Below are 25,781 nucleotides of genomic sequence, written 5' to 3'. Positions count from 1 at the left end.
GTTTTTGTAGATGTCTTCAGAAAAGTCATTTCAAAGTCATGGCTAAATAATGGGCCAAACTTCTCACAAAAACCTCACAACCTCAGTAGAAGACATAAATTGTGTGCCTTGCGCTTTGAATATAAAGCTTTTATTATTTTTTCTTTAACTTTGCATCAGTCAAACATGCTTTTACGTTTAGCCCATATAAACTGTATTATTTTCTGGAAAAATGGAAAAAGAATAGAAATATCTTTTGTATTTTCATGTGATAAAGTGCTATTAAAACAGATCTGATTTACTCCCTAACGGCTGAAGTGTTTTATTATAATGTTTTGTATTGTCAAAAAACAAATTTTATGACAGTTATGCAAAAACTTAGGCAGTATGTTATTAATTATAGTAATAATGTATATTTAGGAAAATCTTGCAGTGGATCAAAAATAACATTTTAAAGAGGTGGTATAATTCCCTTTTCACAAGATGTAAAATATGTCTGGTGTCCCCAGAGTGTGTGTGAAGTTTTAGCTCAAAATACCCCACAGATATTTTTATATAGCATGTTAAAATTGTCACTTTTTGAGGGTGAGCAAAAACGCATTGTTTTTGTGTGTCCCTGTAAATGCAAATGAGCTGCTCCTCCCGGAACAGGGGTCAGAGCTTCAAGAGCTTGTGTCCTTTTACCTCACACACACACTGAACATTTTGAAACTTTTTGCCTTTTAGGTTCAAACCGGAGTCAGAGAGACTCAAGAAGAAGTAACAACATGTAGAATGCAACATGACATTTCTGGTTAGTTAATTAAATTGTGTGCTTGTGGCTTAGCTTGTGTGTAATTTAATTTTTATAATTTGTTACATTTATATAGCGCTTTTCTGGGTCCTCAAAGCGTTTGACATATGGAGGGGGGAATCTCCTCAACTACCACCAGTGTTGGGCAGTAACGCGTTACTGTAACGCTCGACAGTGCAGGAGAGAGACCGAATGTGTCCGAGAGCGCGCTCGAAAGTGTGCGAGAGACTGGTGTGTTGGAGAGCACGCTCGAAAGTGCGCGAGAGAGACCGATGTGTTGGAGAGCGCGCTCGATAGTGCGCGAGAGAGACCGAATGTGTTTGAGCATAATAGTTTGTTTATAAATAAATTACACACTTCAGCATTTGAATAATATCTGTAGCATATTGGTATCATTTGCAACGTTTTAATTAGTTTACATGGTTATAAAACAAAATTCCAAAATAACCTGCAGAGAACGTTCCCAGAACACATCTTTGTTTGACCGGTTGTGAACACGTGCAGCAAACACGACTAGAATTTGGCTTAAATAACCTCTGATGATGACATTCTCTGTAGGTTATAGAAATAAACCCCCAAAAAATTATATTTTATTATTATTATTTATTTTGGTACATTGTTCAGTATTATATTGAGAGCACTTTTTGTGAAACTGCTTACTTTTGGGAGGAAGAAAATACTTCAAGTAGGCTATACAGTATGTCGACCAGTTGTGTGAGTTTTATCATTTTAATTTGCACTACAAAGAGTGTATGTGTATGTATATTTTTTATTACTGTTTATTTATTTTTGGTACATTTCTTAAGAAGCATCATTTATTTTTAGACTTATTTGTTGGCCAGTTGTGGACTGTGCAATAAATATTAAAGTTCAACAACTTCTATTGTTTTGTTGTTCCATAGTAAAGTTAACATTTTGATATTTAAGTTAATAGGTGTCTCTCATGTCCCACACCAAAGTAACATTAAAATAGTGTGAATTAGTGTACAATATTTTATCATCATAATTTATTCTATTTAGTGTCCATTTAATTAACTAAGTAACGAAATATTTACTTTCCCTGGTAATTAGTTACTTTTGTAATGATGTAACTCAGTTACTAACTCAGTTACTTTTTGTGAGAAGTAACTAGTAACGTACTCGGTTACTAACATAACCTCGGTTCTGCCAGAAAGACTCGGGAGAATTAATGCTGTAGCATAGACATTTATTAATGAGCTCAGCAAGCAATCAAATTCTTTGGCGGAGGCCCCGTTCATGACTCGAATTCCAGGGGTATTGAATCAGCGACTGCTGACTGAAGATGAAGGCAGGGGCGCCGCTCACCCCCCGAGGCGATGAAGGGGGCCCTCTGGTGGTGGTGGGGTGGATGGAAAGGAGGGCGTCTTGAAGACTTCAGGTTGGAGAGAAGAGCCCATCTAGTGATATTAGGGATGGTGAAAGTGGACACCTGGGTGGTCGTGATGGGGGAGGATGGAGGAGAAGATCCGTCTTAGTGGTGGTGGGGAGGAAGGTGGTGGCTGGAACAACAGCATCTGCGGACTCAGATATGAGTAAGGGCTGCCCTTTTATACTACAGCAAGGAAATGATAGGGTAGTTGATAAGGCAATTAGTGACGTAAATGATTGAGTCTCCCTGGCAGAACTTGCGCTAGCTTTATTTCTCTCTAGAAGAGGGAACGAGTACTGCGTAAGTAGCTTACGCTAGGGGAAAACCTCTTTTCCACGAGATATTGAAGCCCAAAAATTATTGTATTATTGTATTATTGTAAAACGCGTTGCGGCAGCATGCAGTCATGGGCGAGACAGCTCGCGCGCCCATTGGCTGCTCTGCGGCAACTGCATCAGCCTACCGAGCGAGGCCTGGAGTGACGTCAGGCCAATGAGTCTGCGTCACGTCCCGCCGAAACGGGCATGGCTTGGCCCTATAAAGGAAGGCTCGGGACAGCTGATCCTCTGGTTTTTCATCACCGAAGCGAACCAGAGTGTGTTGCATGCACGGCAAGATACGCAGTACTCGTTCCCTCTTCTAGAGAGAACCGAGGTTACGTTAGTAACCGAGTACGTTCTCTTACGAGAGGTCTCTTCGTACTGCGTAAGTAGCTTACGCTAGGGGGACCCCATACAAGGCGCCGTGTGTGCTGGGATCTAACACTAATAAACCTGAGGGCGAACGCAGGAGTTACAGTGCACAATCACCAAGGGAACTCACAGAGAGTCCCGGAAAGAGGAGGGGAAATCACTCTATCCATATACAGCAGCGTCAATAGACGCAAACATTTATCGTGACATCACACAGACAGGGCGGAACCGGCCTGAACTGATGCGGAAAAAGCGGGTCTTACGCAATATTGCCCATAGCATAAACAGTTGGCGGCGCCCAGCGACCTCAGTGTCCTGAATCAGACAGCACTGAATCGTCTATACCGACAGCAGCTTGGCATTTAAGGCGGGAACCTCCAGGTTATAGAACCTTATGAATGTAGACGGCGAGGCCCAACCCGCCGCCATACATATGTCTTGCAGGGAAATCCCGCTAGACCAAGCCCACGAAGAGGCCACACCTCTCGTGGAGTGCGCTCTAACACCCAATGGGCACTGCAAGCCCTTGGCAGTGTATGCCAGCGCTATGGCGTCAACTATCCACCTGGATAGGCTCCGTTTCGAAACAGCCAGTCCCTTGGAACGTCCGCTGAACGAGACAAACAGCTGCTCTGTCTGTCTGAAGACAGACGAGCGAGACACATAAGCTCTTAGCGCCCTAACTGGGCAAAGAAAGCTTGCTTCCCCTTCCTCGTCAGAGACCGGTAGGGTGGACAGGGAAATGACCTGAGCCCGAAACGGCGTGTTGAGGGATTTTGGAACATAGCCATGCCTAGGTTTGAGTATGACCCTCGAGTCATTTGGCCCAAATTCTAAGCACGCCGCGCTCACCGAGAGCGCGTGTAGGTCACCTACGCGCTTCACTGAAGCGAGAGCCAGTAAAAACCAAAAGCCACATAGACTTTGAGCGTGGATGGGGCCCTGCCCTTATCCAGCAGCTCTTACAGGAAGGAGAGAACCTCCGTCACCCCACAGTTAAGGGGTGAAAAGCCCCAAGCTGTGCACCAGTCGGAAAATACCGACCACTTCGAGGAATAGAGCCGTCTGGTAGACGGAGCTCTAGCCTGAGTGATAGTATTTAACACTCCCTCTGGGAGGTTAGCGGGTACCCGTTGAGCGCCCATACATGAAGGGACCACAACTCCGGGTGAGGATGCCAAATCGAACCCTTGGCCTGAGAGAGGAGGTCCCTCCTCAATGGCACTGGCCATGGGGCAGTGTCCGCTAGCTGCATCAGAACTGGGAACCATGGTTGGTTCTTCCAGAGCGGCGCTACGAGCAGCACTGGGCATCCCACTTCCCTGATCCGTTCTATCACCTGAGGCAGGAGAGAGATGGGGGGAAAAGCATAGAGCGGGCAGCGCGGCCACGCATGGGCCAGCACACTCTTGCTCTTGGAGAAGAACACAGGGCAGTGAGCGTTTTCGTGAGACGCGAACAGGTCCACTTTTGCTCTGCCAAATTTCTCCCACAACAGTTCGACTGTTTGAGGGTGTAGAGACCATTCGCCCGCCGGAATGATGCCCATACCAGGAGGCGTTCCGCCAGCCTGTACAGTTTTCGGGACCTGAGACCGCCCTGGCGATTTATGTAGGACACCACTGACATGTTGTCCGAGCGGACTAAGACGTGGTGGCCCTTTATTTGAGGACAAAAACACGTCAGCGCGTTGTCCACTGCCAACATTTCCAGGCAGTTGATATGTTGAAGCTTTTCCCGTTCTGACCATTGGCCGAAGAACGGTCTGCCCTCGAGCAGCGCTCCCCATCCCGAGGTGGAGGCATCCGTCGACACCACTTTCACCCTCGAGGAAATCCCCAGGCTTACACCTGATTGGTACCAATCGTCTGCTTTCCAAGGTTTCAGAGCTGAAACACAAATCTGATCGACCTTGAGACGAAGCTGACCGGATGTCCACGCTCTGCGCGGTACCCGCGCTTTCAACCAGAACTGCAGAGGGCGCATGCGGAGAAAGCCCAGCTGAAGAACTGACGATGCTGAGGCCATGAGACCGAAAAGCTCGCTGCGCGCTGAATGTCTAGCACGCGCTGTGATGACAGCCGCGCTATCATAGACTGCGAGTCCAGAACTATGCCCAGAAAAGATATCATCTGACTGGGGTTCAGAGAACTCTTCTCCCAATTGACTGTGAGACCTAGATTCTCGAGGTGATCGAGTAAAATGGTCCTGTGCTCCACGAGCTCTGAGCGTGATTGAGCTAGAATCAGCCAGTCGTCCAAATCGGAGTCTGAGGGGTGCGAGCGCTGCGTCCATGCACCTCGTAAATGTACGGGGTGCCAGGGACAAACCAAACGGCAGGACTGTGTACTGATAAGCCTGGCCCTCGAAGGCGAATCTGAAGTATTGCCTGTGACGTGATGCTATCTGTATTTGAAAATACGCGTCCTTCAGATCTATCGACATAAACCAGTTTCCTCGGTGAATGTGCGCAAGGATTTTTCTGGTCGTGAGCATTTTGAAACTGCGTTTCGCCAATGCTTTGTTCAACTGTCTTAGATCCAGTATGGGTCTGAGACCCCCGTCTTTTTTCGGTACCAGGAAGTATCTGCTGTACAGCCCCCCTTCGCTCTGAGCTTGAGATAAAGGCTCTATAGCCCCTTTGCTCAACAGTTTTGATATTTCGGCTCGAAGTAGGTGTGTTACTTCTGAATTCACCGTGGTTTCGACGCGCGCCGTAAAACGGCGAGGGCGCCGACGAAACTGTAGCGAATAGCCTCCTTTTATAATGCCTAGCACCCATTCCGAAACCCCGGGAAGCGCTGCCCACGCATCTGCATGGGCGGCTAGGGGTCGGATGCGAAGCGCGCTCTGCTCACTGGGCGGCAGAGGCGCTCCGGTGTGCTGCAATATAGGCATCAGGCTCGCGACGCTTTCTGCATCTCGGCGAATCTCTGTACGAACTCGTTGACAGAGGATCCAAAGAGGCCAGCAGAAGAAAGCGGGGCGTCGAGGAACGCGGTGCGCTCAGACATATCCGAGAGCGTCAGCCATAGATGTCTCTCAGCAACGGTGACAGAAGCCATGCTCCGTCCTATGGCCTGTGCAGCAGACTTAGTAGCGCGGAGAGCGAGATCCGAAGCGCTTCTCAAGTCCGCTAGGCAGATTGCTTCTGGTCCCATCTCGTCCAGTTTTCGGAGGAGATCGGCCTGGAAAATCTGCAGCGTGGCCATCGTGTGCAGCGCTGACGCAGCCTGCCCAGCAGCGGCGAAAGTCCGACTGAGCAGTGTTGACGTCATGCGGCAGGCTTTAGACGGCAGCGCCGGTTTCGCCCGCCGTCCAGCAGAGGGCGGGCAAAGGTGGGCTGCTATCGCTTCTTCGACCGGCGGAAGTGAATGGTAGCCTCTGCTCCTAGCACCGTCAAGTGTAGAAAATGCTGGAGACACAGACGAACGCATTCAGGCTGAGAGGGGAGCGCTCCAAGCTTTGGCAACTTCTTCGTGAAGCTCAGGAAGAAAGGGTGCCGGTTTGGATTCAGGCGAAGCGCGCTCCCCAGGAAGGAAGAAACCATCCAGCCGGGTGTGAGAAGGAAGTTCAGGTGTAGACCACTCGAGGCCAGCGCTAGTACACGCATCAGTTCCGTCTCGATGCTAGCCCTCTTGCTTGGCTTACGTTTCCTGCCTGGGTGAAGATCATGCAGCGCTCGCGCTCACCGACACACACAAAGAACAGTTTGAGGTAAAAGGATATAGGCGCCGGATAGCGCAGCGGGAGCGGCAGTAGAAGGCGGCATGGCCAGCGGCTTCAGGCGGCTGAGATGCTTCTTCAGACGGCGCGGCTTCTCTCGGGATCCAACGTGAGCTTCGCTGAAGAGATGAAAAATCAGAGGATCAGCTGTCCCGAGCCTTCCTTTATAGGACCAAGCCACTCCCGTTTCGGCGGGACGTGACGCAGAGGGCCTGACATCACTCCAGGCCTCGCTCGGTAGGCTGATGCAGTTGCCGCAGAGCAGCCAATGGGCGCGCGAGCTGTCTCGCCCATGACTGCATGCTGCCGCAACGCGTTTTACAATAATACAAAATTATGAGGATAATTTTTTTGGCTTCAATATCTCGTGGAAAAGAGGTTTTCCCCTAGCGTAAGCTACTTATGCAGTACGAAGAGACCTCTCGTAAGAGAACTATAACTTATTACATTTTTAAAGTAACTTGCCCAACACTGACTATCACCAGTGTGCAGCATCCACCTGGATGATGTGACGGCAGCCATATGGGATGATTAGGAGGCCATGATGTACAGAGGCCAATGGGCAAATTTCGGTAACACTTTACAATAACAGTACATGAATAATCATGTACTAATACCTGAATTAATAGTTACTTCAACATTAAAGGTGCTCTAAGTGATGTCACGCGTTTTTTAGGCCAAAATATTTTTTTGTCACATACAGCAAACATCTCCTCACCATCTGCTAGCTGCCTGTCCCCTGAACACACTGTAAAAAAACGCGGTCTCTCTAGACACCACAGGCTCCACAAACAGCAACAAAAACAAACTGGGCTCACCCGCACCACGAAAACATAACAAACTGTTCCAGCCAATAACTGACAAGAATGATTTGGGGGTGGGGTTTGGGGGGTTAGTGCGCGGATGGAGGGAGGAGGGAGGGTCTAGCTAGCCTCTGTTTTGTTTGACAATACTTCGAACGTCAACAAGAAGTGACATCACCCAACATTAGAGCACCTTTAACTCATGATTAGTGAATACCTGAACTAATCATGAACCAATGAAGAGCAACCCTTAACTATTACAACAAGCTATACCAATAATGATCTTTGGTAATCTCCGCCAAAAAAATGAACATTTTTTAGTAACATTTTGGTTCTAGATGTGTGAATATGTGCTTGATCTTGTTCAGCTCTTCTGGATCTGATGTCATAAACCAGAAGAATGACAGTAGCCACGCCCACCAGAGCAGAGAGGACCAATCGGATCACAGCTTCAGTAGGACCACAACAGTGGACAGAGTCTGAGGAATAAAAACATCAAACTGAGATTAGATCAGTCAATAAACACTAATATCAGCGCTAACTTCAACTAATATCATCAGAGCTGTGGTACCTGCACATGTGTGACAGAGTGTGTTGATGTCCAGATGTGTGGTCTGGTTGCTGATGGGATTGTTCAGCACACAGCTGTAGGTGTTTTTATCCTGATATTCCACCTCCAGAGGTAGAGAGAGACTGATGCTGAGATCACACACACTGATGCTGGACAATACACTGATTCCTTTGTACCAGGAGAGAGTCGCATCACACACATTCAACACTGATGAACACACCAATGAACATGATGATGAGGATGATGATGATGATGAAGATGAACAGTCTCTTCTGATGACAGGAATAGGAAGACGAGCTGAAAAACATGAGAAAATAGAGTGAAATCTGGATAAATCTAATCAACAATCATATTTTTGGATCAGTGTGCTGAGTGAGTGTTTAGTGTGAAGGTTACTGGGTATGTTTGTGATCTCAAAATATAAATAATTATTTCAATATGTAAATAGTTAATAAAGAATGTAGAAGGCAGGATTGGTGATCTCTACTCACCATAGACAGAAACATTGAATGTTTTAAATGACAATTTATCTGCAAATATCTGTAGTTGATAAACTCCAGTATGTTCAGTTGTGGTGTTTGTGATGGTCAGAGATCCAGTTTGATCGTCCAGCTTCAGTCTGTCTCTGAATCTCCCATCAGGAACATCAGATGTGGAGAAGATTTGTTTATTTTTATTAATTTTAGCTATGAGAGACTTTTCAGCTCCAAACTGCCATATTGTGGTGTTGTTCCGTATTTCAGTAAGATCAGAGTTTAGAGTGACAGAATCTCCCTCCATCACTGACAATGACTGTATTTCATTTGTTTCGGCCCCAAACACCCCTGAAGAACATGAAAAGAGACAGATTAAGAATCCTGATGGTTTACAAAGCCTGAAATCCGATGTAGATTGAATTATTTAAATATGAACTGAAGAACATCCATAGCAACAGCAAAGACACAAAAGCGAAAATTAAAGATGGTAAAAAAAAGGATTTATCTTTTTTTTTTTTTTTACTTATCTACTATAGAGTAAAATCAATGTGTGATGTTACATAATCTATTTAAACAAAAAAAATACATGATGGTAATTACAGTTTGAAAGTAAAGGTTTAATTCTGAGAAATTGCTTGGAAGAGATTTGCAAATCTTGAAATTACGACCATGAAAATCAGAAAATAAACCTGAGATTTGAAAGCGGTTCAACTGAGGTGTTGGATTTCTGAGCGAGAGAAATTTATAGTCACAAAAGAAGAAATTAAGATGTAGAAAATAATGTAATCTGAACTGTAGCCGCAGCTTTATTACCCTGAAACTGAAAGGAATTAAATCATAAACATGTTTTTATAATTTACCCATCAGACTCCAGCAGCACAAACAGAACCAAAAAAACATCAGGAAAGATTTCCTCAGTTCTTCAGCGAAACGTCTGATCTCATAAGACTGTCTGCTTATCTGGTGTGTGAATCTTCTCCTTTGGTGTTTGACCCTCCTAGATACACACACACACACACACACACACACACACACACACACACACACACACACACACACACACACACACACACACACACACACACACACACACACACACACACACACACACACACACACACACATGCTCTGAACATAGGCCTACATGCTCATGAAGACAATCTTCCTTTTTTTTACATTAACTCATTTTTAAGTTGTGTTCAATATGTAAGAGTAGAAACATATTTTGTGAAATTGAGCCTAACCCCTAGTGATTTAAAAATGATCCTATTTAATATATACATTTTTTGTGTATGGAAAAAATGTATGCCACCTTACAGTACCAATTGAGTTAAACTGAAACCTGCTGTGGTCGCTGTCTTCAGAAATGTGGTTTGATCTGTTGGTGGACAGACTTGTTTGTGAGAGAGAGAATGGGTATTTAGAGCATGTGTGTTTAGTTTGGTGAGGGGCCTTTTCCTGCTTCTATGCACAGCTCAGACTCTTTAATCTACAGATGCATTGATTGAACCAGGATGAGAAACTATTGCTGATAAAAACAAGTAGTATGGCTTCTAGTAAAAACTACTAAAAAAAATTCAAAACTTTTTAATTGTAGTTTAGTTGTTTAGATTTCACATGTGTTGCTATTTTTAAAAATTCAACTGGAAAAAAAGTCACTATTATGCCAAACCCTGTTATAGAATAAAGCCGCTGTGTTTACAACCATGACAATGACTGCTTATCGGGATAAAAAAAAAAAAAGTATTTCCAAAGTATGTGAAGTTCACAACATAGAGTCTTTAAAAGATGTCAGAGTATTGCTTGAGGCACTGTGCCATGTGAACAGAGCGTTTTTCACGGAGAGCTTGAGTTTCTCTCTGAGGATCTCTGAGAGGTTAAAAGGAGTAGAGACGACAGTGAAGGATGAGAGGGGACCAGGCCTGGGACAATTATGTTGTGTTTAATATGTTTACATGCAGCAGTTGGCCATGAGTGGCTGCCGCTTAGGTTTTGTTGTTTGTTTAACTTTGGGAACTAAAGTTACCTTGAACGTTCGCCGGTTCTCGCCTCCTTCTTCTCTGAACTATTAAACCTTGCTACATTGGTGCCGAAAACCTGTGAGGAAGGAGGGACGGCTGTCATAGAGCCCTCGCCGCTGTGGGGAAGTCACGGTGATATCAAGTTGCAGCAGAACAGAATCTGCCGCCAAGGACGCTCAAGGCGGTGGAGCAGGAGGGCTCATCGAGGGGACGGACTTTGAAAAACGTTGACACGAGTTAGCATTTTAGCACTTCTGGGTCCATCGTCCAGAAGTCTTTGAGTTTTTTGAATGGGGTTTTGCTTAAATGGCTGAAATAAGGTCTGTGGTGAGCACAAGCTCAAGACACTTTCATGTTTTATTCTATGACATAAAATACATCAGTATTACCCCACTCGTGATTTTTAAATTACAGACAAAGGAGCACAGTGAAGGTTGTGATTATTATTTAATAATGAACGTTAGGTAGATTTCCATATGATAAACTAAAAATAGCTTTTTTTTAATGCTTTGAAACTGGTAAACCACTAAATTAAAACATTTCAGACATCACAATAACACCAAAATATATGATACACAGAGTGAATAAAAGAACCTGAGACTAAATGAGAACAAAACCAAAAGTGAGAGGTATTTTCCTGTTTGAGCTCTAACAAAAGATCCTGTAGATATGATACTTGATCATCGTTTGTTTGGGGACTTTTTAATACACAGACTCCGCCTTCGATTACTGAAAGGAAACAAAAACTAAATCAGGAACCTGCTGATGTGACAGAACTATAGGTTTCTCTCTGAATAACCCTGTTCTCTTAGTTACTTAGCAATAGCAGTCATTGCACTATCTAGGTCAGACTCGATGTAGTCAGCTATGAGTAATCCACTTCTAGCCAAAATTACCTTGAATTTGGTTACATGTTTTTGGCAAAATATCTTGCAAGATATGATATTCCATCATGTAAGCAAAGTAAACAGAGATTACAAGGTGTTTGGTTTAATATCTTCACTCATTTAATTTCTTTAACTAATTGATGACTAGTCTATTCTTGTGCTATGGTTTAGACGTCTAGACGATGTTTTATTAACAAAGTTTGGGAGGAACATGTTCATATAATTAACACGAGTGGAGAGCACTCAGCAATCAACAATAAGAGGTGTATATATATATTCAGCAGTCTCACCTCAATTCATTGACAGTTTAGCAGCATCCCTCCACCACCCCTCCTCCACACTTCTAGTCCTAACCATTTACATACGGGGGGAGTACTCTGGCTTCGGGCCGACTCCAAGCTCGGAGCCCCAAATATGCAATTAAACTTTACTCCCTCTAATTGTATGTAAGTGTGAACTCGTGAAAGTCTAGTACATTTTCACTGACAGCAAACATTTTGCCTCGTTTTAGCCTAGACATCTAGGCTGTTTGGACAGCTATTACATTAGACAGTAGTGGACTTAGCCTGACGGATAGCAATATAATGCTGATGGTCAGACAAGTAGGAAATGAACCATGACAGGACCGTTTTAGAAATACCAAGAGCAAAGGAGGTATACATGATACATGCCCTTTTAAGGAGGGCATGTATCAAGGGCATTGGAAATTGATTTGGCAAGTATATCAATAGAGCTAGCATGTTCAATAATGTCAGAAAGGTGAGTTTGTACAGATGAGGAGAACAGTGATGGATTGACAGAGTTGAGGTTACGATAAATTATGATTGATTTTAGCCTATAGGGCGAAGAAGAGGCAATCCAGAGTTTAGTTCAATGTGGTGATCAGAGAGTCCAGTTGGAGAACCAAGCACAGAAACATTATGTAAACCATCAGTACAAACAAAGACAAGTGTGTGACCTTTTGAGTAGTGCTAAAAAAAGATGCATTGCGAATCGTAGATTGATTCTGATCTTCAGTATGCATCGCGATTCTCTTTCCAAACTATTCTGAGCTTTTACCAGCAGAGGGCACTTCTTTAGAAACCGCCGTACTCTTGAATCTTCCATAAATAATGTTTCAGTATGTTCATCAAGGTTGAAGCGAATTACAAGGGCGTTCGCAGTGAGTTGTTTTTATATTAAAAATTAACCTTAAGTGCCATCTACTGATAAAAACTTAGCTCAGAATAGTTTCAAGAGAGAGAATCGTGATGCATACTGAAAATATCAGAATCGATCCACAAATCGTGATGCATCGTTTTTTTTTTTTTTTTTTTTTGTAGGTTTCTGCATAATCTGTATCAACATGTACAGTATACTGAAATCACCAAGTAATAAAATAGAAGAGGACAAATCACAGGAAAGGGTTAAAAAACACTGAGGTGCAAACAGAACATAAACTTAAGTGTAAACAGCATAAAAAACACGCTTAAACTATCCTTTTTTTGTCCTACTGAAGGTAACAATAATGACAGTTGAGTCGATAAACCACCCACGTCTCTTCACCGACTGTCTGATTCTGCAAACCTCAATCAGACTAACTGACAGCAACAACTTCTTGCAATCTCTTAACTTTTGTTGTGTTGTTGTTTTTCACAATGCTGAATCAGTTCTGTCCTCCTCCTGGGTCTGAACTGCATTAACAACAACCACAGATATTAAAACGACAAAGTCTTATTTGTAATTGCTTGCACACCTGACTCATCTTCCTGTTTTTCTACATTTCCTGCAGATGCAGAAGATCACGACCACAGCAGCAATCATCAGAGATCCAGCAGCAGCAGCAGCAGAGATCAACACTATGTACAATAACGGTAGGCCTTGATCTGTAATGGACAAAATTAACCATTAGTGTGAGTGAATTTGTCCGTCTGATCTACAGCTAACACTACCAAACAAAAACACTAATAACATGAAAGAACAGTTTGATTAATACACACATATATCATCAGTGCTGTGGTACCTGCACATGTGTGACAGAGTGTGTTGATGTCCAGATGTGTGGTCTGGTTGCTGATGGGATTGTTCAGCACACAGCTGTAGGTGTTTTTATCCTGATATTCCACCTCCAGAGGTAGAGAGAGACTGATGCTGAGATCACACACACTGATGCTGGACAATACACTGATTCCTTTGTACCAGGAGAGAGTCGCATCACACACTTTCAACACTGATGAACACACCAATGAACAATTCTGGTGTGATGATGATGACGAACAGTGTGAAGAGTTACGGATGATGACAGGAACAGGCAGACGAGCTGGAAAACATGAGAGAATAAGGAGAAATATGGATGAATCTACACAATTATTTTCAGTGTAGTGTGTTAATGGTCAGACTTGACCTGTTTGCTGTTAGCCAGTTGTTTGCCTGCTGTTTGCCAGTAACTTACTGTAGATTTAAATTGATGTTATTTACTGGCAACAGTTTGTTCAAAGTTAAATGAACATTAAACATTAACAAGTCTTTGTCTTTACAGAATAAAACTATAAAATAACAATCTAATGCAAAGCATTCTGGGAACCAGAAATCTTCATCAACCTTTTTCTGTTTTTTTTTTTCATTCAGATTTTTGTTCCCAGAATGCTTTGCATGAGGCTGTTATTTTAGTTTTATTCTGTAAAGATAAAGACTTTTTAATGTTTAATGTTCATTTAACTTTGAACAAACTGTTGCCAGTAAATAACATCAATTTAAATCTACAGTAATTTACTGGCAAGCAGCTGCCAGTAATACTGTAATTTCTACAGATTTTTTTTACAGTGTATGATTGATTGAAAAGGCTTTAAACAATTACTAAATTAACTGCAAAATATTACGTTGTACATGTATTTCATTAGTTTTGACAATGCATGGTTGTGAGAATGTGATATGGCTTAGGGTATGTTAACATGACAACAATGTACTATAAAAACGTTGTCAAAATGATCCCTGTTTATTGCACTTTACGACCAAAACACACCCATTACTCATTAAGAGAATATAGTCGACCCTTCTAGACTATGCGCTGGGCACGCAGATCATCTCTCTCTCATGACCTCGATGAACCACGGCACCCTCGCCACAGCATTGTTTTCAAAAACTTGCATGTTGAAAAATATTTTCAAAAGCTTCTGTTTTCAGGCCCCTAAAACGCTGTTGTCGTGTAAATGAATGGCCAATACACTTAAAGTTGAGAGCGGTGTCGTTTAAATATATCCTAAATACAAACCATACAATAGCAGCTGTTGTGATCCAATAAGAATACAAATATTTTGTCTGATGCACTGCATGTTTCAGAGTAAAGCATTGTGTTCATTTTCAGATTCGATTTACAGTAAATGGTTCTCTGCAAGTGTGGTGTGTGTTTGAGTCACCGTTTTTTTTTTTTTTTTTTTGTCTTTAGCTGATGCCTATGAGAATTGCCTTCATCTTAAACTATAACATGACTAAACATTTCAATATGTAATAAAATTAAGGGAAGATCCAGAGTTCATTACAAGTTAAGCTCAATCAATAACATTTTTGGTGCATATTGTTGATTACCACAAAAAATAATGATGACTTGCCACTTTTTTCTTTAACAAAAAAAGAAGAATGGAGGTTACCGTGAGCTTCTTAAAATGGAAGTCAATGGGGTCAATCTGTGAGACTGTAAAGTTATGTTAACTTTGTCACTTGTCATCACAACAACATGAAAAATTATGATATAAACATTTTACATTTTACTAGTTTTAAGAATTCAATTAGCTTCATATTTCAGCTTTTAAATCCCTTAAAAAAAATACCTTATTTACTTATTTACCATTGTAAGCACCTTGCTAAAACCTTGATTTTTAAACCTTCCTTTACGAGTCAAAATTATTTTTTAGGTAATTAACCTTAAACCATAAATGCTGTTGATTGAGCTTGTACTGAACACAAAATAGTGTTATTTTGTAATCATACATTTTAATTGCTCTTAACCTGAATTATTTGAGTAAGCTCATTCTAACACAACTTAAAATTATCATGATGACACAACTATATTTTAAGTAATAGAAATTTGGCTGGATTTAAACAGCTAATTCAAAAAATGCTACCTAGCTAATTGGTGACACAATGCCCTCATAGCATGTTTATATATATAAAAATACATAAACTCTTCTAAACTAGCATTAATCTGGCACGAAACATTAAATAACACTTAATTTTAGCATTTACTTTCCCTTTTAAGTGTCATGGCAGAGCATGCTGGCAAATAGAAATCCCAGCCAAGTTTCAGTTAAATTTAAGTTTGTCTAAATTAAAAGAGACAAGTTCATAAAACTCAAAACAATTTAACAATTTAACTTACTCAAAATGTGTCAGTTTTGTGAACTTAAAAAAAAAAAAAAAAAGTTCTAAATACTCATTTGATTGAATTAATTTGTGTAATTTAACAAATCAATTATTTTGTGTGTTAGTGTTACAGTGTGAACATTTCAACAAATGATCTCTACTCACCATAGAGAAAAACACTAAATATTTTTGATGACCACTTAACTCTAGTTATCTCCAGTTCATAAACTCCAGCATGTTCAGTTGTGGTGTTTGTGATGGTCAGAGATCCAGTTTGATGATCCAGCTTCAGTCTGTCTCTGAATCTCCCGTCAGGACCATCATAAGTGAAGAAAATTCCAGATTTTCTGCTGATTTCAGCTATATTAACACTTTTAGCTCCAAATCTCCATAGTATGTCGTCGTCTTCATGTATTTCAGTAACATCAGTGTTTAGAGTGACAGAATCTCCCTCGATCACTGACACTGAATCACCAAACACACCTGAACATAAACAGATTTTACAGTTTGTAACCTTTAACAATCGCAGATTCTGCTACACACTTTCAATATTGTTTTATTTTTTATATTTGGCTCATTATAACATTGAAAAGATAACTGAATCCAAAGATCTCACAATAATATCTGTGAATATGCAAATAAATCCTCTGACTAATTTGAATAGTATAGCACCATCTTATTAACTCTACAACGGAAATAAATGAAACCGTAAAAATGCATCTATAACTCACCAATCCGACAACACAAACAGCCCAAAACAAGCGTGTGAAACATTTTCTTCAGTAGTAGATCTAATAAGACTGGTAACACTGAACCTGAAGTCAAAATGAAACCTGGTCGGTTTTCTTCAAAAATCTTTTTTTTAACCTATGGGTAGACAATTACCTTCCTTGTGCATGCGAATAGACATTTCTTTCATCTGTGTTTAGTTTGCAGGGCAAGAGCTTCTTCCTGATGTTAAACCTCACAGTCTGATTTCCCTCCTGCACAGAACAGTTTTACAGTCAACTAAAAAAATATGTCTGAAAAACTGTCAAATAAGAAATAGGCTACTTCTGTTAGCCAAGGCAGCATTCATTGATTTTAATCAGAATTTTTCATTTAAATTCATTAAGTTATTATTTTTAGCTGTCATTGCTTTAGCTTACAATAAAACCACAGTGTTGCCTTATTTAGTAATCATTTTAAATGCATCGTGTTATAATTTGGTAGAGATTGTAGAGAGTGTAATGGCTAGTTACTTCAATGCTGTAACAGATGTAAAAAATTGCTAGAGAAAATTAAAATTGTTTTTCATTTAAAAAGAAATTTACCTTTTGTGTTGACATTTTTTATTCATCCCAGTGGCTCAAATCATTTGAGCTTCCTATGTGAGAACAACTGGCCCCGTCCAAAAATGGCAAACTTCATATGTAATTGCAATCTTGTAGACTTACAGTGTTGCTGTCGTGTGTCCGTTAAGTAAACAAGACTCTAGGATGTCCCATTAGTCATTTAAGGTTTCAGAAGGGTGCACACAAGCGGCTGACTGCTGACTTGTTGTTGTGACAAAAGGGGCTGACAAACACTCTTCTGAAACCAAAAATGACATCTGGGACACCACGAGTGACAAAGGGCCCATCCCAAATGGCATCTTATGTGCACTTGCGGTCTTGTGGACTTAACGGACATGCACACGCAAAGGCCATTTTAAGTTCACAAGAACGCAAGTGCACATGAGGTGCCATTTGGGACGGGTCCTTTGTCCCTCGTGGCTTTCCTCCAAAGTTTGGGTCCTCTGCAGAGCCCATCTCTATCCATCCATATAACAATTGTCAAAGTTTAAATGATTGCTACTATTTTTCTTTTTTTAACAGTGCAAATGTCTGACACATTTATGCAGATAAACTTCATATTTTCAAAGTTTAGATTGTGTTGAAGTTGGCTATTTGGAGTAATGTACTTCAGTGTGTGTGTTGCTGAGGAAATGTAAGATCTTTTAGTTTATATATTGTGGTAATTGATAAAAGCGGGCTGTGTGGCATCCGATCATTCACTTAATCTATTCATATATATATAGGCTATAGTGTATATATATATATATATATATATATATATATATATATATATATATATATATATATATATATATATATATAATTCTTTGTTTAACTTTTAGATCATAGCGTTTTGTGTCCTTGCCGCTGTCAGGGAGCTTCGGTCCGTAATAAACATAAATCGATATTCAATGTCCTGGACATGACTAGTAGGGTTGGTTGTAAACACGGAATCGTCCCGTTTGGTTTTGGTTTCGCTTTCCTTCATCGATGCTAAACCTGGAGTCTCCGCCCACATAAGTAGCCTATCTGTTTACATTTCGGAAACAACCGGAGACAACATATAAAATGAACATCTTATTTTCCCTCAGAATCTGCTTTCGTTTTTCGGAGAAGTGATGAACCTCTTCATTTTGGTACCACTGTGGGTTTTTCAGCTTGGTAAGTCATAGACTATTTGCTTCTGGTGAACGATAAAAAAAAAAAAAAAATTGGCGAATGTGATTTTTGTATAGCTCTGATCACAATTGACAGACATTTTTTTATTTATTTCTTAATTGTTGTTATTATTGTTAATGTTGTTGTTGTTGTTGTTGACGCTTAGAATTTGAGATGACACCGCTGAAGTGCGGTGAATCATATTTTAGTTTCGATTTAAATGTCCAACTATTATAAAAAAAAACGATTTCCGTTCTGTTCCATTCCAGTACACAAACTTAACGTCCAAATCAGGTAAATCATGTAACGAGACTTCGGAACGTGTTTGATATAAAAAAAAGAGTTATTAAAAATGTAATAAAATGTATGATGTAATAGCTCATAATCGAGCATAAATGGTTTGAAATTTATATTTGAAAAACTTTGTCTACACTATAAGGATCGAAATTTGTCTTTGACAAGGGCTCACACACACACATTAGAAAAAAGTCCTATAAAACGTCCTATATTCTGAAGTGATTTATGAACTGTTATTTCTTCAGGTGCATTGGGTGTTTATACTGACAGAGTGTCAGTGTTTGTGATGGAGGGAGATTCAGTCTCTCTGAACACTGATGTTAAAGCAAACCAACAAGAAAAGATTAAATGGTTTTTTAATAACACTCGCATCGCTCAAATCAGTGAATATCTCAATAAGACCTGTACAGATGTTCAGTGTAATGAAGATACTGAGAGATTCAGAGACAGACTGAAGCTGGATCATCAGACTGGATCTCTGACCATCACAAACATCACAAACACACACTCTGGAGTTTATAAACTAGAGATCCTCGGCAGCAACACCATCAGTGAAACGATCTTTAGTATGACTGTCCATGGTGAGTAATTTAATAAATGTTTAAAGACTAAGGTTATACATGTTTAATCACAATGTGTTTATTATTACATAAGGGACTTTCAGTGTAATGTTTGGTTTCAATTTCAGTTTCTTTTCCAGCAGTGACTTACTTGTGTATTCCCCTGTTTTCCCGTCTTTTGTTTCTGTTTCATTTGTTCTAATTACCAGTTTATTGTCATAGACACTCATTGTCTTCACCTGAGTCTTATTTAGTTCCTCATTTTCTTGTAAATGCCCTCAGTTCAATGTCCAGTATTGTATTTTACTCCTAAGTTCAATGTTCTCACCATTATCTTCATTTAGTTTGTAAATAAACTTCTGTAGTTGCATATAGATCTCCATTTCCTTTCCTGCTTCACCATAGTCTCAGCCTCAGATGTCACGCCCACAGACCACAACCCAAAAACACCTCTTTTTTAAAAGATAGCCGAGTTTTGTTTATATCACAGCTCGGCCAGAGCTCAGTAAAGCCGCAGTTTCCTCCTAATCTCTAACTGTTTCTCCTCCTAATCTCCCCCATATCGCTTTAAAATTCGAATGGGTCCGATACATTTTGTGGTCTTCGCCGATCATATGATTTTATGATCTGCTCTGTGCCGTCATGCCTCTGGACCGGAGCAGACTGTGTGTGCGCGTGTCGCTGCAGTTCACATGACACTAATGCGAATATTTAATTTAATTAACATTATAGTCTAAATCGCAATATGTGACAATAAATAATAATTGTGTGAACAAGAGACCGATTTTAGTTGCAGCTTGTAGTGAAAGGGGCGGGATGCTTCAGATTCTAGAGAGCATTTGATTGGACAGAAAATCTGATGAGAAGCTGAAGTGCAGAGTGATGTCATCAAAATCATTGAGATACTATAAGCTTTGAATGCTTATATCTTCTAAATGTGAATTTTGTCATTGTTTTGGAGCACACTAGCTTATAGATAACAGTACAGCTAACATATTCATACTAAAAGCAAAAAAAAAAAAAAAAAAAAAACTTAAATTTTGATTTCATGGGGACTTATGTTTTAAGTAAACGTAAACAGTGGAGAAAGAAAACGGATGTGTAACAGTATAATGGATATATGTGGGAGGTCTTAAAGTGACAGCAGCCTAATATACCTGCTGTCAGGTATGAGATAATATAAAAAATTCTATATTGCAGTTTTCCTCCTTGGTATAGATGTCAGAATTGTGGCCAGTGAAAATTTTGAGTGGCTAGTAACTAGGCAGAGTGGCTGGTGAGAAAAAAAAAAAAAAATGTTAAGCCCTGGTGACAATAAGCGCTTATCAGGATTACTGATTTTACAACTAAACATTGGATTTTCAAAAGCATGCAAAGTATGTTTACGAAGTGTTTACAGCATGGACTCTTTAAAATACGTCCAAGAGTTTAACACGCCGGTCTGTTATTGTAGTCACAACCCTAAACATGACGCTAAACAAAACTAACTGTGATTGGTTGCTTTACTTGTCAGTCAGACAGCCTCTGGGTGGTCCTTGGCCAATGAAAGCTGAAACTAGACCTTCTGACCTTCTCAGTCTGATGTTAGTTTAGCATTTGCGGGTCAATAATGAATTTTTTAAACAGCATAGTTGTCATTCCCATTTAGTTTTATACTTATTTTCTTCCAGATCCATGCTTGCAGTACTTATTTCATGTTGTTGCTGGTTTTTACAGCTGATATTCATTTGTGTTTCTGATGTTTCTGGTGCAGAGACGGATAAAACAAAGACAAAGTCAGTGAAGGAGGGACAATCTTTTACTTTTGATCCTGGTGTAGTAAAAAAAACAAATTATTTGATGACGTGGAATTTTAATGGCATTCTCATCGCTGAAATCACTGGAGATCCCAATAAAACCTGTGCAGATGAACAGTGTAAAGAGAGATTCAGAGACAGCCTGAAGCTGGATCATCAGACTGGATCTCTGACCATCACAAACACCAGAAACACAGACTCTGGAGAATATGAACTAGAGATCAGCAACAGCAGATTCAGCATCATTAGGAGCTTCAGTGTTTCTGTCACTGGTGAGTCTCATTTAATCATTCAATGCATTTTCCTTTTAGAAATGTTAACATACAGTTATTTACTTTGAAATCATCACCAACAGCAGCAGCAGCAGCATCCGCCGGCGCCGCATTATCAGAAATAAGAGCTTCAATGTTCCTGTCATTGGTGAGTACAATTCAGTCATTCAGTTCATTTTCCCTTGAGCGGGTAATTCAATTTATTAGTTTTCAACATAACCTAATGCATAAGATCAATTAGTTTTTCCACGAGCACTGTTTTCAGGCGATAAAACACAAGATGGCGCCATTTATCAGTTCACTCTATATCATATAGCTGATTAAATTATAAATATCAGTCAAAAATAGCCTATACATGAAAAATCAACTGTCTATCTCTAGTAATAGTAATCTGAATGACTTTTTTTCCATTACAGATTGGATTGTGTCTTTAGCTAGGAGCATGTGCTGGTGTTCTGCTGGTGGTTGTAGGTGTAACTAGTGAGAATTCCTGGTTCAGACACTGCATTCAAGCTTACTGCATCATTGTAGGACAAACAAGGACAGCGTGATTCATTTTATCAGATTCATTAGACACAGGGTCTTTGTGTCTGTGTGTAACTGGAACATCAATCCTGTTCATTTCTTTTAAGTTCTGTGAATCGGTTTTCTTCTTATAGAGTGGCATAAAAAACCTGCCTGTACAAAGGATGTTCTTTCGCTAAATAGTCAAACAACTGGCCTTTAATTCCACGGAGGAACATACAGTATCATTTACAGTATAATCTATTAATAATAGTAATTTTCATTGTGAAAGACTGTAAAAATGCGACAAGAAAACCCTGTTAATTGTATAGTTCCATTAATAGATCTTAGCTTACTGTATATTTCATGTAATTTTATAGTAAAATTACCATTTTGGAAGTAGAAATGTATAATCTTATAATTTACATGAAAAGTCATGAAGTGATGTTCCCTGAATGTGTTATGATTTTTTGTGTGTATGACACTAATGTATGACACTGTGTGCACTTTACATATAAGTATTTACCTCAGCGTGTGCAAAACTGCTTTTGATGAACTATTATTAATCATGTTGCACACGTGTTATTTGTCAGTATATAAGTATCAGTATATTTGTCAGTTTGTTATGTCAAGTCAAGTCAAGTCAAGTTTATTTGTATAGCGCTTTTCACAATACAGATTGTATCAAAGCAGCTTCACAGTAATAAATTAAAATAATACAACAAAGTTTGTTTCAAGAGGAATTTATTGAATGATAAAATTTAATTAAATATCCCCAAAATATCCCCAACTGAGCAAGCCAAAGGCAACAGTGGCAAGGAACTGAAAAACTCCATCAAGTGACCTAATGGTGTCCTAAAACTCCATCAGGTGACCTAATGGAGAAAAAAAAAAAACCTTGGGAGAACCCAGGCTCAGTCGGGGGCCAGTTCTCCTCTGGCATTAATGAGCTAGAGGCCGGATTGTAGTTTGAACTGTAGGATTATATGAATGCCTGGCTGAAGAGATGCGACTTTAATCTAGTTTTAAACTGGGAGAGCGAGTCTGAGCAATGAACAGTATCAGGAAGACTATTCCAGAGTTTTGGAGCCAAATGTGAAAATGCTCTCCCTCCTTTGGTGGTTCTGGATATCCTAGGTATGACCAAAAGCCTTGAATTTAGTGATCTTAAAGAGCGCGATGGATTATAGGGCGATAGAAGATCCGTTAAATAGACTGGAGCTAAGCCGTTTAGGGCTTTATAAGTCAGTAGCAATACCTTGTAATTAATACGGAACTTTATAGGTAACCAATGCAGTGATGATAAAATCGGTGTTATATGATCATATTTTCTTGATCTCGTAAGAACTCTAGCGGCGGCATTTTGGACTAACTGTAGCTTGTTTACTGAGGATGCAGGACAACCAGCTAATAAAGCATTACAGTAATCCAGTCTCGAGGTCATGAATGCATGAACTAACTTTTCTGCATCAGAAACTGATAGCATATTACGTAGCTTAGCAATGTTTCTAAGGTGGAAAAAGGCTGTTTTTGTAACATATGAAATATGATTTTCAAAAGACAGGTTGCAATCGAGTATAACACCCAGGTCTTTTACTGTAGAGGATAAAGTAACAGGACATCCTATGATGTTAAAGTTGTATTGTGCGAGGTTTTGTGGGCGTTTTTTTGACCGAATTTTTTGAGACTTTCCCAATCGGCAAAGCATGTTTTTATTTAGGCCTATCTGTCGATCCACACTGAGCTACTATCGGACTACCTACTTGGGACACCAGTTAAGATCTCGTCTTTGATTATTTTCAGCCCTCTTCAGTCTCCTGCCATCCAGTTTGCAACAGTCAACACCTTTTATTCTCCTCTAAGTTTGTTATGTCAATATATGTAAAATGTAAAACAAATTCTATAGCAGCATGGCATTGTTAATTCAGCAGAAAGGGTTCAATTGTGCAATGTTCAGCTTTTTCTGTTATTGCTTACATTTTTTTGTTGTTGTATTTTTGAAACACACCCATCCATTTTTACCCTGTACTCAAGCTGGTGAACCCTTTGAGCGCCCCCTAGTGCTCTCTCTCTCTCTCTCTCTCTCTCTCTCTCTCTCTCTCTCTCACACACACACACACACACACACACACACACACACACACACACACACACACACACACACACACACACACACTATTCACTATTATAAAGTGTGGTTGAGATCAGGGTCTGTATTTTTTTTATTTATGTACAGAAATGAAGTGTAGCCTAACACTGTATTCTTGTTGTTGGAAATACATATTGAAACAAAACAGATCCATATTGTTAGTTTTTCCATACAATGTATGATCTTTTTTTTTTTTTTTTTTTTTTTTTTTTTTTTACACTTACATTTACATTTAGTCATTTAGCAGACGCCTTTATCCAAAGCGACTTACAAATTAGGACAAAAATTCAGCGAGTCATCATAAAGAGGCAAAAACAACAACAACGCAAGAAGTGCTCAAAATACGAAGTTCAGGTATTATTCAGAGTAGCATAAGCCTGATAAGTGATGTTTCAAAGGGAAAGGATTTTTTTATTTTTTTATAAGGTTAAGTGCTCACGGAAGAGATGGGTTTTCAGCTGTCTTTTGAATGTTGTCAGGGATTCTGCATTCCGGATGAGGGTGGGGAGAGCGTTCCACCAGCATGGAACTGTGTATGAGAATGTTCTGGAAAGTGATTTTGTGGCTTTCTGTGATAGAACCACGAGACGTCGCTCGTTGACCGATCGTAGGTGTCTGGTAGGGATGTAGACTCGTAGGAGTGAGTGAAAGTAGGAGGGAGCTGAGCCTGTGATAGATCTGTAAGCAAGCGTCAGTGCCTTGAACTTGATGCGAGCAGCGAGAGGTAGCCAGTGCAGAGAGGTGAACAGAGGAGTGACGTGGGCCCTCTTGGGCTCGTTGAAGACAAGACGAGCTGCAGCATTCTGGATCATCTGTAGGGGTTTGGTTGCACATGCTGGAAGTCCAGCCAGAAGAGCATTGCAGTAGTCGAGCCTAGAGATGACCAGGGCCTGGACGATAAGTTGCGTTGCATGCTCAGTTAGGAAAGGCCTGATCTTCCTGATGTTGTGCAGTGCAAACCTGCATGATCGAGCTGTCTTTGAAATGTGATCAGTGAAGGTCAGCTGGTCATCAAACGTTACTCCAAGATTTCTGACCGATCTTGATGGGGTGATTAATGATGACTCTAGCTGGATAGTGAAGTCGTGCTGTAGAGACGGATTGGCAGGGAGGACGAGAAGCTCAGTCTTTGCCAGGTTGAGCTGCAGGTGATGTTCCTTCATCCATGTGGAGATGTCCGCCAGACAGCTTGAGACCCGTGCAGCTACTGTGGGATCATCTGGTTGAAATGAGAGGAAGAGCTGCGTGTCATCAGCATAGCAGTGGTAGGAAAAACCGTGTGCCTGTATGATGTGTCCCAGTGATGTGGTGTAGATGGAGAAGAGGAGGGGACCAAGAACTGAACCCTGGGGAACACCTGTGGTCAGCTGATGTGCTCTGGATACCTCACCTCTCCATGCGACCTTGAAGGACCTACCTGTGAGATAGGACTCAAACCAGTGGAGTGAAGTTCCTGTGATGCCCAGTGATGAGAGGGTGGACAGAAGGATCTGATGATTCACCGTGTCGAAGGCAGCAGACAGATCCAGGAGAATGAGGACTGAAGATTTGGAAGCAGCTTTTGCGATCCGTAGGGCTTCTGTGACTGACAGTAATGCAGTCTCAGTTGAATGCCCTTTCTTGAAGCCAGATTGGTTGACATCCAGCTGGTTGTTTAGAGACAAGAAGGATGTTAGTTGGTTGAAGACAGCTCTTTCAAGTGTCTTCGCAATGAATGGTAGGAGAGAGATAGGTCTGTAATTCTCTACAAATGATGTGTTTAGCGTTGGTTTTTTGAGCAGTGGAGTAACCCGAGCCTGCTTGAATGCTGTAGGGAAGGTGCCAGTATGGAGGGATGAGTTGATGATGTGTGTGAGTGATGGTAGAAGTGTGGGAGAGATGGCTTGTAGAAGGTGTGAGGGGATGGGGTCAAGAGGGCAGGTGGTAGGGTGACTGGAGAGGAGAAGTGTAGATACTTCTTCCTCGGTTAGCGAAGAAAAGGAGGACAGAGGGATATTGGCTATGGAAGGGGTCGGTCTGGGTTCCTGTGTGTGTGGAGCTGAGAACTGACTGC

At 40.7% G+C, this 25,781-nt stretch overlaps 3 protein-coding genes across 8 annotated transcripts in view; 1 reads left to right on the top strand and 2 right to left on the bottom strand.

Moving 5' to 3' along the window:
• Window positions 1-7,731: 7,731 nt before the first annotated feature.
• LOC309476232 (uncharacterized protein) lies at window positions 7,732-9,378 on the bottom strand. Its single transcript, XM_082139502.1, has 3 exons — window positions 9,291-9,378; window positions 8,446-8,778; window positions 7,732-8,251 (listed from the first exon to the last, which is right to left on the bottom strand). The coding sequence occupies exons 1-3, from the start codon at window positions 9,328-9,330 to the stop codon at window positions 7,899-7,901; spliced, it is 726 nt and encodes a 241-aa protein (XP_081995628.1). The 5' UTR covers window positions 9,331-9,378; the 3' UTR covers window positions 7,732-7,898.
• An 817-nt stretch (window positions 9,379-10,195) lies between these two features.
• Window positions 10,196-17,294, bottom strand: LOC309474964 (uncharacterized protein; the record flags this gene model as incomplete). Its single annotated transcript, XM_082137583.1, has 9 exons — window positions 16,990-17,294; window positions 16,562-16,659; window positions 16,408-16,491; window positions 15,842-16,159; window positions 13,314-13,637; window positions 13,099-13,203; window positions 12,975-13,011; window positions 10,457-10,567; window positions 10,196-10,352 (listed from the first exon to the last, which is right to left on the bottom strand). The coding sequence occupies exons 2-9, from the start codon at window positions 16,593-16,595 to the stop codon at window positions 10,196-10,198; spliced, it is 1,170 nt and encodes a 389-aa protein (XP_081993709.1). The 5' UTR covers window positions 16,596-16,659; window positions 16,990-17,294.
• Window positions 17,295-17,979: 685 nt separating this feature from the next.
• Window positions 17,980-25,781, top strand: part of LOC309476177 (uncharacterized protein) — a 28,638-nt gene continuing 20,836 nt past the window's right edge. Inside the window, exons 1-5 of one of the 6 annotated variants that reach the window (XM_082139424.1) lie at window positions 17,988-18,153; window positions 18,693-19,028; window positions 20,761-21,075; window positions 21,165-21,223; window positions 21,492-21,512. In XM_082139424.1, coding sequence (XP_081995550.1) covers window positions 18,111-18,153; window positions 18,693-19,028; window positions 20,761-21,075; window positions 21,165-21,223; window positions 21,492-21,509 — 771 coding nt within the window. In that variant the 5' untranslated portion in view covers window positions 17,988-18,110 and the 3' untranslated portion in view covers window positions 21,510-21,512. Of the gene's footprint in view, window positions 18,154-18,692; window positions 19,029-20,760; window positions 21,076-21,161; window positions 21,224-21,491; window positions 22,306-25,781 lie in introns of those variants that run through there. The other 5 variants (XM_082139423.1, XM_082139422.1, XM_082139421.1 and 2 more) reach the window with 5 other exon arrangements.

The sequence above is a fragment of the Leuciscus leuciscus genome, assembly GCF_965113295.1.
Source record: "Leuciscus leuciscus genome assembly, chromosome: 15".
NCBI classification, from domain to species: Eukaryota; Metazoa; Chordata; class Actinopteri; order Cypriniformes; family Leuciscidae; genus Leuciscus; species Leuciscus leuciscus.
Note: the sequence above shows the minus strand (reverse complement) of the source record. Positions and strands in the feature narration are given on the sequence as shown.

Bases quoted from the DNA above. Each gene is read 5' to 3' on its own strand.
- LOC309476232 (XM_082139502.1), bottom strand. From the start codon at position 9,330: ATGTTTTTTTGGTTCTGTTTGTGCTGCTGGAGTCTGATGG. The intron at 8,779-9,290 runs GTAAATTATAAA...CATGTTCTTCAG, and splicing joins GTGCTGCTGGAGTCTGATGG to GGGTGTTTGGGGCCGAAACA. The intron at 8,252-8,445 runs GTGAGTAGAGAT...CATGTTTTTCAG, and splicing joins ATTCAATGTTTCTGTCTATG to CTCGTCTTCCTATTCCTGTC.